This window comes from Propithecus coquereli, unplaced genomic scaffold (assembly GCF_000956105.1).
Source record: "Propithecus coquereli isolate 6110/MARCELLA unplaced genomic scaffold, Pcoq_1.0 Scaffold31, whole genome shotgun sequence".
In the NCBI taxonomy this organism is placed as follows: Eukaryota; Metazoa; Chordata; class Mammalia; order Primates; family Indriidae; genus Propithecus; species Propithecus coquereli.
In genome coordinates, this window is record NW_012148730.1 from 1,330,778 (window position 1) to 1,342,960 (window position 12,183).

The following is a 12,183-nucleotide window of genomic DNA, read 5'->3' on the forward strand; positions in this document are numbered from 1 at the left end:
CTTTTTCTCACTCATGGACGTATTTTCATGTCAGTATGTATGGATCTACCATTTTTTTTGTAGCTGCAGAGTATTCTACTATATGGATACATTATTTTGTTTAATGGTTCCTCTGATTTTTTGTTTTGAGACAGAGTCTCGCTTTGTCACCCCAGCTAGAGTACAGTGGTGTCATCATAGCTCACTGCAACCTCAAACTCCTGGGCTCAAGTGATCCTCCTGCCTCAGCCTCCTGAGCAGCTGGGACTATAGGCAGTGACACCATGTCCAGCTAATTTTTCTATCTTTTGTAGAGACAGGGTCCCTCATGTTGCTCAGGCTGGTCTTGAACTCCTGGCCTCAAGCAATCCTCCTGCCTCAGCTTCCCAAAGTGCTAGGATTACGGGTGTGAGCCATAGTGCTCAGTTTAATGATGCCTCTGTTAAAGAACTCTTTTTTGTTCTTACAAATAATGTTGCAGTAACATTCTTGTGCATATACCCTTGCGTGAGCATTTGTGTGAATATTTCTATGAGGTAGATTCTTAGAAATGTTATTACTTGGTTAAGGAGTATGCCTATTTTAAAATATGTACTACCAAATTGCCCTTAAATTTGTCCTCTGAATCAATCTTTCATACTATAGCTAGACTGATTTTTGTAAAATGAATTTGATCATGTGATTTCCCAGCTTCAAAAAGCAATACCAAAGATGTTTGATCGATTTTTATTGTCTATACAATGAGTTTTAAAATTCTTAATTTTTAAAAGTATTTAAGAGTTATATAATCTGGCCCCAACCTATCTTTCCTACCATTCTCTCCCTACCAACAAATGTGTACTATGTTTAATAAGGCAAAATTCACCTCTTCTGTAAAACCTCATATATATATACAGCTGGCTCTCGCTCTCTCTCTCTTTCTCTCTCCCTTCCTTCTCTATGCAAGATAGAATTAGTTACTTCTTTCTCCAAGTTCCCATAGTACATAATTTATAATCCCTCTGATAGCACTTAGTACATTGTACTTGTATTTGTTTGTCTGTTTTCCCTGCTATTCTTAAGGGCAGGAACTGTGTCTTACTCATCTCTGTATCTCCCAGCACTTGGCACAATGCCTGTCAGAGTAGTGCTTAACAAATGTTCATGAAATGGGGGAAAATATTCTAGAGGTAGTGCTAGTGCAATAAGAACTTTGGGAGGTAGAGTAGGTGGAAGTTTTGAAGTATAGCAGAAAGCTGACTGAATCCCTGGAACGTGGAAGCTGGTTGGGAATGTAGAAATGGGCTGAAACTGGCAGGAGTCCTCATGTGCTTTTCTCCTCCGCTACAGAGACCAGCTGCCTGATTATTTGGGTTAATAGACTTGGGATTTGAGAATATTAAAATATTAAAAATTGGATGATTGAGGGCTCACTTGGTGGAGTGGGAGATTGACTCAGCTGTGCTATGCTCTTTCCAGACTAAGATGCTTATGGTAAAAGACCCAACCCTTTCCCAGACTCATGAATAACTTTTTCTTCTTGAAAAATCAAAGCCTCTTCATTTTTACCGCATGATTCAGGTGGGAGTAGGAATGGTAAATAGGTCAGATACTTCTACTTTGTCTCCTTAGCCTGGCTCAAGGGGAGAAGTAGCCTACTGAAAGGCTCTAGGGCTGTGGGCCTATTGTGGAGTAAATCACCTGTGTGAAATTAGCTCTCTCATTTCAGACAACTCTGGTAGCTCTCCTTGTCTGGTTGCTTTGAAGAAAGAAGAGCAGAAGAAGTAGAAGAAGTCATGTCAGAGATACTGGATCTCTCTTTTCTGTCTGAAGTAGAAAGGGATTTGATCCTCAATGTTCTACAGCGAGATGAGGAGCTCCGGAAAGCAGATGAGAAAAGGATTAGGTAAGAGTCCCAGAAAAATCATGGGATCTCAAGCCTTTGACCAATGATATCTGGGCTTTTTCTTATGTCTTCCAACCAACTTTCAGAGAAACTTGTATATATGACGTTTACCGCTCTTTGTTGGGCCAAGCTGGGCTCTGTGTTTGTTGGTTTCACAGAACCAAATAGTCTTACTGTCTTTACCCCTCAGCCCCTCTCTGTCCAACCCATGCAGATCCTGAATCCACTTGTGCTTCTCTTTTGGGTCTTGGCAGGCGACTGAAGAATGAGTTACTGGAGATAAAAAGGAAAGGGGCCAAGAGGGGCAGCCAACACTATAGTGATCGGACCTGTGCCCGGTGCCAGGAGAGCCTGGGCCGTTTGACTCCCAAGACGAACACTTGTCGGGGTTGCAATCACCTGGTGTGTCGGGACTGCCGCGTTCAGGAAAGCGATGGTATCTGGAGGTGCAAGGTGTGCGCCAAGGAAATGTGAGTGTCGCCTATGGCTGAGTAGAGAGAGGAGATGAGGCCCCAGCTGTTGTGAGAATTTCTTGCCTTAGCTTTTGTTGGTTGTATGGCAAGAGCCATTCTTTATCCATACGTCATTTTCTTTTTTTTTTCCTTCCCAGAGAGCTGAAGAAAGCAACTGGGGACTGGTTTTATGACCAGAAAGTCAATCGCTTTGCTTACCGCACAGGCAGTGAGATAATCAGAATGTCCCTGCGCCGCAAACCTGCAGGTACTGGACCTGTCTAGAGATAGTTCCCTGCTGACCTTAACCTCAGTGATAGATCTTCTGGTGTGGAATCCTAGTGTATTCTGACCGGTGGTGTCTTAACTCCGTGGGCTCAGCCAGTTTGTGAGGAATATAAGAGATTGTATCGCCTCCCCTTCTGCAAATGTGGTGTGTTTCAAGGGAAGATGCTATGAGGATTGTTTCCCTTTTTCCCTCTCATAATCACCACCCTGTCATGCTTTTGTCTGCCTTGAAGTGAATAAAAGAGAGACAGTGGGACAGTCCCTCCTTTATCAGACACAGATGGGTGATGTCTGGCCAGGAAGAAAGATCATTCAGGAGCAGCAGAAGGAGCCCAGGTAAGAAACAAGTGATCATTTAAAGAAATACTAAAATGTCCCTTTAATTCTTTTATTATTCTTTTTACTTTATTCTGTTTATAAAATAATAGATGTTTATTATGGGAAAATTTGGAAAGTACAGAAAAGAGTAAAGAGGGAGGAAAAAAATCCTTCCTAATCCTACTACTCACATGTGAACATTAACATTTTGACATATTTACTTTGTTCTTTATAAGAACAATTTGAAGACAAATAAAAACAATACCTACTCATTAAAAATTTAACCATTTATAGGAAACAAGAAAGAAGAAAGCAATAAATCACCCAAATTCCTATTACCCCAGTTTTCACATTATGTGAAAATCACATTTCTATATATATAAATAGAAGGGTGATTGGATGGATAAACTGAAAAAAATTTGAATATTGTATCATAAATTAAAATCATTCTGTTTAATTTTGCTTGAATTTAAGAGAATAAAACACTAAAAAGGGAGAATTGCTAATCTTCAGACAATTTTTTTAACCATAGAAGATATTAGTCATTAAATTCCTCTAAGCTTAAGAAAACATATGAAAGCCATTGTGCAGTTAGTCACTTATTTAGTGTTATTTTTTTTTTGGTGACAGCCTTATTGAGATATAATTTATGTACCATACCATTCACCCATTTATGGTGTACAATGGAATGGTTTTTATTATATTCACAGAGTTGTGCAACCATCACCTCAATTGATTTTAGAACATTTTCACCACCTTAAGAAGAAACCCTTTACACTTTAGCTATCACCCTGCCCCAACCTCTCCATCCTTCCCCATCCCTAAGCAATTACCAATCTACTTTATATCTCTATATATTTACCTATACTGGATAAATGATGTAAACAGAATCATATAATATATGGTTCTTTATGTCTGGCTTCTTTCACTTAACATAATATTTTCAAGGTTCATCCATGTTGTAGTACTTTATTCCTTTTTATGGCCAAATACTTCATTATATGCATATACCACATTTTATTTATTCATCTGTTGATGGACATTTGGGCTGTTTCCACTTTTTTGGCTGTCAAGAGTAGTACTGCTGTGATCATTCATTATGAGTTTCGCGTGGACATATGTTTTCATTTCTCTAAGGTAAATATCTAGGAGTGGATTTAACGGTCAGTCATTTATTTAAATCTACCTGTTTCAATATTAAACATTATCAGTAGACTCTGCTATGAAAGAGGAAGAGCTTTCTTACACTTCCTCCAAATTATTTCCCCCTATTCCCACTATTTGTTATTCAAATTATTTTTACTTTGTCAGGATTTATAACATTTACATTTTGTTGTACAACCATAAATCATTCGCTTGTTTTACCTGATTTTTTAGTTTTAGTTTCATATTCAAAAGCATTTTATGCTTACAATCAGGCCTTGTACCACGACTTCTCAATTCCTGAATTCTTTACTTTGATTTATTTCTTGGTTGTCTGGATTTCATCATTGAGAATTTCCTTCCAGAAGGGCTTGCGGGTGGTATATTTATTGCATTCTTTCATGTTAAGAACATCTGCCAAGTGCCTTTATATTTGAATGGTATCTTGGCTGGATATTATTAGTATGTTCTTAGGTCACATTTTCTTTCCCTCAGTATGTTGTAGACATTGTTCCATTTTCTTCTGCCACTGAATGTAACTATGAAGAAGTCTGAGGACAACTTGACTCTTGTTTTTCTCCCTTATAGGTAACTCTGTGTGTGTGTGTGTGTGTGTGTGTGTGTGTGAGAGAGAGAGAGAGAGAGAGAGAGAGAGAGAGAGAGAGAGAGAGAGAGAGAGAGAATGAACGTGTGATCAGACTTGCCTAAAATGTTCCTTTTCTTTTTCTTGAAATTTAGTAACTTAACAAGGACGTAACTCAATGATGATCATTCTGTGTCTTTCCCTGATAGTTTTCAGGGATATTGGATCTTCTTATCCTCCATTTCTGCCCTTTTCTTTTACCATCTAATGCAATAGAAAAAGAGAAAGATGAAAGCAATTAACCATGATTAGCCCAACTCATTCCTCCATGCTAATTGTTTGTTTTTCAGCCATTTTCTTTCTTCTCTTCCCTGCCCTCTCCTCCTCACCCCCCTTCCTCCTTACCTTCCTTACTTTTTGCTATTTCCAATTTAATCATTTGAATAAATTATCTTATTTTGGTTTTAATTTGTTCTTTGCTCTAATCTTTTTTCTCTTATTTCATTATTTTATCATCTTGTGTTTGAACTCTTGTGCTGTTTTGAATCCGTATTCTTATTAAGTACCCTTATAGTATAAAGCACTCAGAAGAAACCTACTTATTTTCCTAGGATTCTAGTCTTCTCCACACTGGGCTCTTCGTCCATCCTGTAAATTGTTTCCATCTCTCCCCACTTCATGGGTATTTATATATCTGCCAGATGATTTAATTTCATTTCACTCATGTTTAACATGGGATGTTTTTTCTATATCTTTGTTTGCTCTGATATAGTATATGTGAATTCTTTTAGACAGGCTTCTCACCTCAACTTGAAACAATTTATCTATTTCCCACACCCAGCTATACTTAAGTTTAAGTGCTGAATATTGCTTTCCATATATTTCTTTTCTTGTAACCTAAGGGGAGGCGTGGAAGGCAACTTGGAGTCCTGGGTTTTTGTCTCTTGAAATTCTCTTAAATGTCCTGGTCTAGGGCTTACTTGTCCCAGCTCTAGGTGAATCCTCTAGTTTATACCAGCACCCTGGGAGATGACATTCTCCAGCAGTCTTGTCTGCCTCTTTTGAGGTCCCACAGGTGGTACCTGGAGTTACAAATTTTGAGGGATTTTGTTTTTCTTGACTTACCCCAGGACCGCCTACTCATTCGCTTAATCTACACATTGCCACATTGGAAGGGATTAGTTAAGGAGCTTCACTGAGCTAAATCTTCTGTTTTCTTAGCTATGATTTTTTTGAACTTTACGACTTGAGGCTTAATTTTTTCCTCATTTGGTTTCTGCTACTGAATTTTTGGCTTTGTGCATGCATGCATGTGTGTGTCTGTGTGGGTGCACTCACTTTCCCCCCTAACTTTCTCTCAACCAAAGGGAAATGACTATCATGTTTTATATGGTTGTTGAAAAACAATATAGAAATATATAAAGTATGCCCTCCAGTAACTTCATTGCCTCTGCTCTAGACAATTATTGGTAATAGTTGTTAATAGTTTTGGTATATGGACTGCCAAACTGTCTAAATGTACACATATGGGTTGGATTCCTAAATTTTTAATTTCTTTCTAAAAAGGATCATACTGTATATATGTTAAGTGAAAAAAAATAAAAGACAAATTACTTTAAAAACTCAATAATACAGACAATCCCATAGATGATGAGCAAAAGATTTAAATAGACATTTCACCAAAGATACTATACAGATGTCAAATAAACACTTGAAAAGATGCTCAAAATCATCAGTTATTAAAGAAATGCAAATTAAAGTCACAATAAGATATTACCATATGCTTACTAGAATGGCTAAAATTAAAAAGACTGACCATATCAATTGTTGGTAAGGATGTAGAACAACTGGAATTCTCATACACTGCTGGTGGGAATGTACAGTGGTGCAGCCACTTGGAAAAAGAGTTTAGCAGTGTCTTAAAAAGTTCGGTATGCACCTACCTACCTTGGGATTCAGTCATTCCATTTCTAGGTATTTACTTAAGAGAAGTGAAAGCATATTTCCATACAAAGACTTGTACACGAATGTTTGTAGCAGCTTTATTTGTAATAGACAAAACCTGGAAACAGCCCAAATGTCCAACAACAGGTGAGTGGATAAACTGTGGTTTGTTTATACAGTGGAATACTACTTAGCAATGGAAAGGAATGAACTATTGATACATGCAACAATGTGACTGAATCTCAAAATAATTATGCTGAGTGAAAGAAGCCAAACAAAAAGGAATATATACTATATGATTCTGTTTTTATAAAATTCTAGAAAATGGAAACTAGTTTTTATTGGCAGAAGCAGATCAGCACTTGCCTGGGGACAGGGGCAAGGAGGAAGGAAGGAATTGGAAAGGAACAGGAGGAAACTTTTGGAAATGATAGATATGTTCATTAACTTAATTGTGGTGATGGTTTCACAGGTGTATACATATATCAGAACTCCTCAGGTTGCACACTTAAACATGTACACTTAATGTCAGTTATAACTCAAGGTGTAAAAGAAAAAAATTGTAGAAAAATATAACATGGACATCTTTCTTTGTCAGCACCAAGGGTCTGCTTCATTCTTTTTGATATGCATATGGTATTTCATCATATGTATGTACTGTGATTTTATCCACACAGCCTTGGGTGGGTGACTCATCTGTTCCAGGTGATGAGGCCCCCTTTATTCTTTGTGGATAAGAATAAGAATGGCTTTTATTTGCTGAACCTGATTAACACATCTGACATCATCAATCAGAATGTAATTGCTAAAACCTACTGCTTCTGGCTGTATGTGACCTCTTGTCTCATTGGACCCAGAAGACTCTTATTTATCCTAAACATGGAAACAGATTAAGTGACCATAAATGATCTTTTCCATAAAATTATGGAGCCTCAGAGATAATTTAATTCAACCCCCTTATTTTTACAGAAAAGAAAGCAGGATAAGTGATTTACCTGAGATCATACAGATAGAGCCCAGGGCTCCCATCTCTTAGTCTATTTTTTACTGCACAGATGTCAAATAATGGCTTTTTTGTCCTAAGGGTGTTTATATCAGCTCTGGATCAGCACGTATTAATCTTTAGGAAAAAAATACAAGCGAAAAACACTCTCCATGGGCCATCGTTAAAACTGCCTCTCTAGAGGAATGGTTCCACTTGCGGTTCTTTCTTCTTTGGAGCAGAGGAAGGAAACAAATGATTCTAAAGTAGAAAAAAAAAATGAAATAAAGCCCCCTGCTGTGTCTTGTACTATAAAGCTAATAGTCTCTCAAGGAATGACCGCCATCTCACCTCTCACATGTCCTGGGATTTCACCCCTGCTGTTTTCACAAAACTATCTCAAACATCATGTGGCAACTTGGAAAGTTTATTATTTACTGCCTAAGACATTATAGATTTTGGTTACCTCATTCTTTGTTCATTTATTAGTTTTTTTGTTTGACAAATATTTAGGAATGCCTATAATGTACCTGGCATTGTTTTAGGCCCTGGGGTACACTGGTGAATACAAAAAGGTCCCTTGCTTGTGGGACTTAGATTTGGGGGATGAGGGACACAGAAAATAAATGATCAAGTAAATATATAATATGTTAGATGTTGAAAGTGCTATGGAGAAAATTAAGTAGACCTAAGATATAGGGAATGCCAGGAAGGCATGTGTGTATATATGTTGTTTTCTTTAGGATAGCCAGGATAAGTCTTTATAATAAGGTGACATTTGAGCAAAGACATGAAGCAAATGAAGGAGCAAACCCTGAGGGTACCTGGGGAAATAGCACTGTAGGCAGAGAAAGCAGCAGGTATAAAGGTGAGTTTGTGTTTGGCACTTTTGAGTAATCTGGAACTGAGGGAGCAAGGAGGGATGAGGGGAGATGAGCACAGAGATGGGGTGAGAAGCAGATCATGTAAGACTTTGGTGGCACTTGTAAGGACTCTCTTTTACACTGAGTGAGAAGGATGGCTCTGAACAATACAATCTTATCTTTTCTTCTTTTTAAAAATTGAGGTAAAATTCACATAGCATACAATCATCATTTTAACAATTTTAAAGTGTACAATTCTGTGGCCATTAGTACTTTCAGAACATTGTGCAGCCATCACCACTATCTGATTTCAGAACATTTTCATCATCTCCAAAAGACACCCTACCCATTAAGCAGTCAATGTCCATTTCTCCCAGCCCCTAATCTGCTTTCTGTCTCTTTGGATTTGCCTATTCTGCATTTCATATAAATGCAGTCATACAATATGTGGCCTTTTGTGTCTGGCTTCTTTCACTTAATATAATGTTTTCAAGGTTCAACCATGTTGCAGCGTGTGTTAATATCAGAACTTAAATCCCTTCAATGGATGAATAATATTCCATTATATGGATATACCACATTTTGTTTATCTAGTCATCCACCGATGGGCATTTGGGTTATTTCCACCTTTTGGCTATTAGGAATAATGGTGCTATGAACATTCATGTAGAAGTTTTTGTGTGGACATATGTTTTTCAGTTCTCTTGGATATGTACATAGGAGTGGAATTGCTGGGTCATATGGTAATTCTATGTCTGCTTTATATTTTAAAGGCTCATTGTGGCTGTTGTGTTGTGGATAGATTGTATGGGGACTAGGAAAGGAGCAGGGAGATTTCTTAGGAGGCTATTGCTATCATCCAGGAGCTAGATGATGGACCAAAGTAATGACAGCAGAGGGGGTGAGAGTGGATCGGATTTTAGATATACATTGAAGTTAGAGCCAAGAGGATTTGCTGACAGATTTAATTTGTATTGTGAGAGAAAAGAGAGGAGTCAAGGATGATTTTTAAGATTTTTTTACCTGAGAAATGAAAGGGGAAGGAGTTGCCATTTGATGAGATTGAGGGAAGAGCAGGTTTAGGGGAGGATTAGGGCTTTGGTTTTGGGCTTGCTGTTTGACACATCCAAGTGGAAACACCAAGTAGGCCATTGGAAAAACAAGTTTGAGTAAGAGATAAATTTGAGTTATTAGTTTATAGAGGATATTTAAAGACATGAGACTAGATGAGATCATTGAGGGATAATTCTAGAAAGAGAAGAGAGGCAGCCCAAGGAAGAAGCCCAGAGATAATCCAGAGATTAGACGTCTGGGAGAAGAGGAGGGACCAGCAAAGGAGACAGAGAAGGAGCAGCCAGTGAGGTTGGAGGAGGAAACCAGGAGAATGTGGTATCCCCAGGAGTCAAGGGAAATTACTTGAAATACTTTGGGAAGAATAATTTTTTTCCTTTTCCTGCTACTGTCACTAATTCTTTGAGGTAAGGGGCCCAGGAACAGTGTCCTTCCCTTTAGACATGAAGACTGCCATTTTGAACGCCCAGGTTTATCCTTCATTAAGGCGATTAAGCTGAAAAGAATTCTGGTTTTTCTGAATACTATCTTCCAGACATACTGCTTATTTACGGATACACTTAAGCCCCACTGAGGGCATTTATGCAAGAATTCAGTCACCAAATATTTCAGTGCCTACTCTATGCTAGTTTCTCTTCTAGGCATTGGGAACACAGCAGTGAACAAGCTATGTGGTCACTGATCTCATGGAACTTATCTAATGGAGGCAAAAGACATTAAATAAATCATTTGCTTAAATTATTGAACAAATAAAATAATTTGTTTAAAAGCCATAAACAAATAGTTACATATGCGATGGCTGCTACCAAGAAATCAGGATGCATTTTTTTTTTTTTTTAACAGAGTCTCACTCTCTTGCCTGGGCCAGAGTGCCGTGGCGTCAGCCTAGCTCACAGCAACCTCAAAGTCCTGGGCTCAAGGGATCCTCCTGCCTCAGCCTCCTGGGTAGCTGGGACTACAGGCACGCGCCAACATGCCCGGCTAATTTTTTCTGTTTTTAGTTGTTTGGCTAATTTCTTTCTATTTATAGTAGAGATGGGGTCTCGCTCTTGCTTAGGGTGGTCTCGAACTCTTGAGCTCAAGCAATCCTCCTGCCTTGGCTTCCCGGAGTGCTAGGATTACAGGCGTGAGCCACGCGCCCAGCCAAAATCAGGATGCTTTGGGAGCATATAGGAAGGCTCCTAATCCAGAGTTGGGGTGGGAGCGTGGTCAGAGAGGTCTGGAGGAATCCTGAAGGAGGAGTGGATTTAGCCAGGTGAGGAAAAGTGACTATTGTGAAGATAACATCCCAGGCAGAGAAAAGAGAGAAGAGGGAGAGCTTTAGGATATTCAGGGAACCAAAAGAACTCCATCCTTCTGAAATGTAAAGTATGAGGAGGCATGGAGGGTGAAGGATGAGTCTGGGGAGCTGAGCAGGGGCCAAATCATAAGGATTTTCTTGTTAAAGAGTTTGAACTCAATCCCAACAGCAATGGGGAATCTCTGAAGAGTTTTAAAAGTGTACTCAGCTGGGCACAGTGGTACGCACCTGTAGTCCCAGTTACTCAGAAGGCTAAGGCGGGAGGATCGCTTGAGCCCGGAAGTTCTAGGCTATAGTATGCTATGATCGCACCTGCTATGATCGCACTACAGCCTGGGCAACATAGCAAGACCCATCTCTAAAAATAAATAAATAAATACTTTTTTTTTTTTAAAAAGTGTACTCTATTTTAGAAAGCTCACTGAGACTACCATTGTGAGTTGATAGGAAGGAGGCCTAACTAGAGGCAGGAGAGCCCACTTCCTTTAAATTGTTGGTTCTTGGTTTTTATCCTAGTGTGCCGTTCGAAGTGCCAAAGCTGAAAAGTGGAAAGAGTGCACTGGAGGCTGAGAGTGAGAGTCTGGATAGTTTCACAGCCGACTCCGATAGCACCTCCAGGTGAGGTTCCCCGCATTTCCCTCACCTCCGCTCAACCCGAGTTCCCGTTTTGTTTTCTAGCATCAGGATGCAGGGCTTCTATGTCTTCAGTGTTCCTGTCCTCAGAAATTTCTGTCCTCAGAAAATTGAACGAAGTATTTTCTCTGACCTCATCAGAAGTCATTCCGTAGCACTGCTACTGATTTGACTCTGAGCGCAGAGCATGTTAACTTCCCCAGGCTGCTGCACCTTGGAGGATTCATCCTAGTCCAGCAGCCCCTTAGGAATGGGGGTGTGAGTGTTTGTGTTTGTGCAAAGTTGTCTATCTGATCTTCTGCATTTCTTCAAGGTAAATCAGATGTGAAGTGTATCTTCTAGGTTTGGTTACTACGATGATCCTAAGCCAGTGGCTCTCCTTCTGTAGAGCTTTGGTCCCTGGGTAGAAGGGGAAGGGGAGGAGGTGGCATAGTTATAACTTTTGAATCTACCTCCAGGAGAGACTCTCTGGATAAATCTGGCCTCTTTCCAGAATGGAAGAAGATGTCTGCCCCCAAATCTCAAGGAGAAAAGGTAAGCTTCAGGTTAGTGGTCAGTCTGCCTGCCTGCGTGTCTTCCTTCCCTCCTTCCCTTCCTTCCCTTCCTTTCCTTTCTTTCCTTCCTTTCCTTCCTTTCCTCCCTTTCCTCCCTTCTCTTCTCTCTCCTCTCCCCCTTCTCTCTCTCGCTTCCTTTCTTTTCTTTTCTTTTTTCCTTCCTTCCTAGGCAGAATTTATTTATTTTT

General features: G+C 39.4%; 1 protein-coding gene across 2 annotated transcripts in view; it reads left to right on the plus strand.

Annotated features, from left to right (window-relative positions):
• The first annotated feature begins 1,688 nt into the window (after positions 1-1,688).
• SYTL4 (synaptotagmin-like 4) overlaps positions 1,689-12,183 on the plus strand; it is a 25,532-nt gene continuing 15,037 nt past the window's right edge. The window contains exons 1-6 of one of the 2 annotated variants that reach the window (XM_012650044.1): positions 1,689-1,864; positions 2,119-2,334; positions 2,475-2,584; positions 2,838-2,940; positions 11,325-11,426; positions 11,900-11,975. In XM_012650044.1, the coding sequence (XP_012505498.1) occupies positions 1,755-1,864; positions 2,119-2,334; positions 2,475-2,584; positions 2,838-2,940; positions 11,325-11,426; positions 11,900-11,975 (717 nt within the window). In that variant the 5' untranslated portion in view covers positions 1,689-1,754. The remainder of the gene's footprint in view (positions 1,865-2,118; positions 2,335-2,474; positions 2,585-2,837; positions 2,941-11,324; positions 11,427-11,899; positions 11,976-12,183) is intronic. The other variant, XM_012650045.1, reaches the window with a different exon arrangement.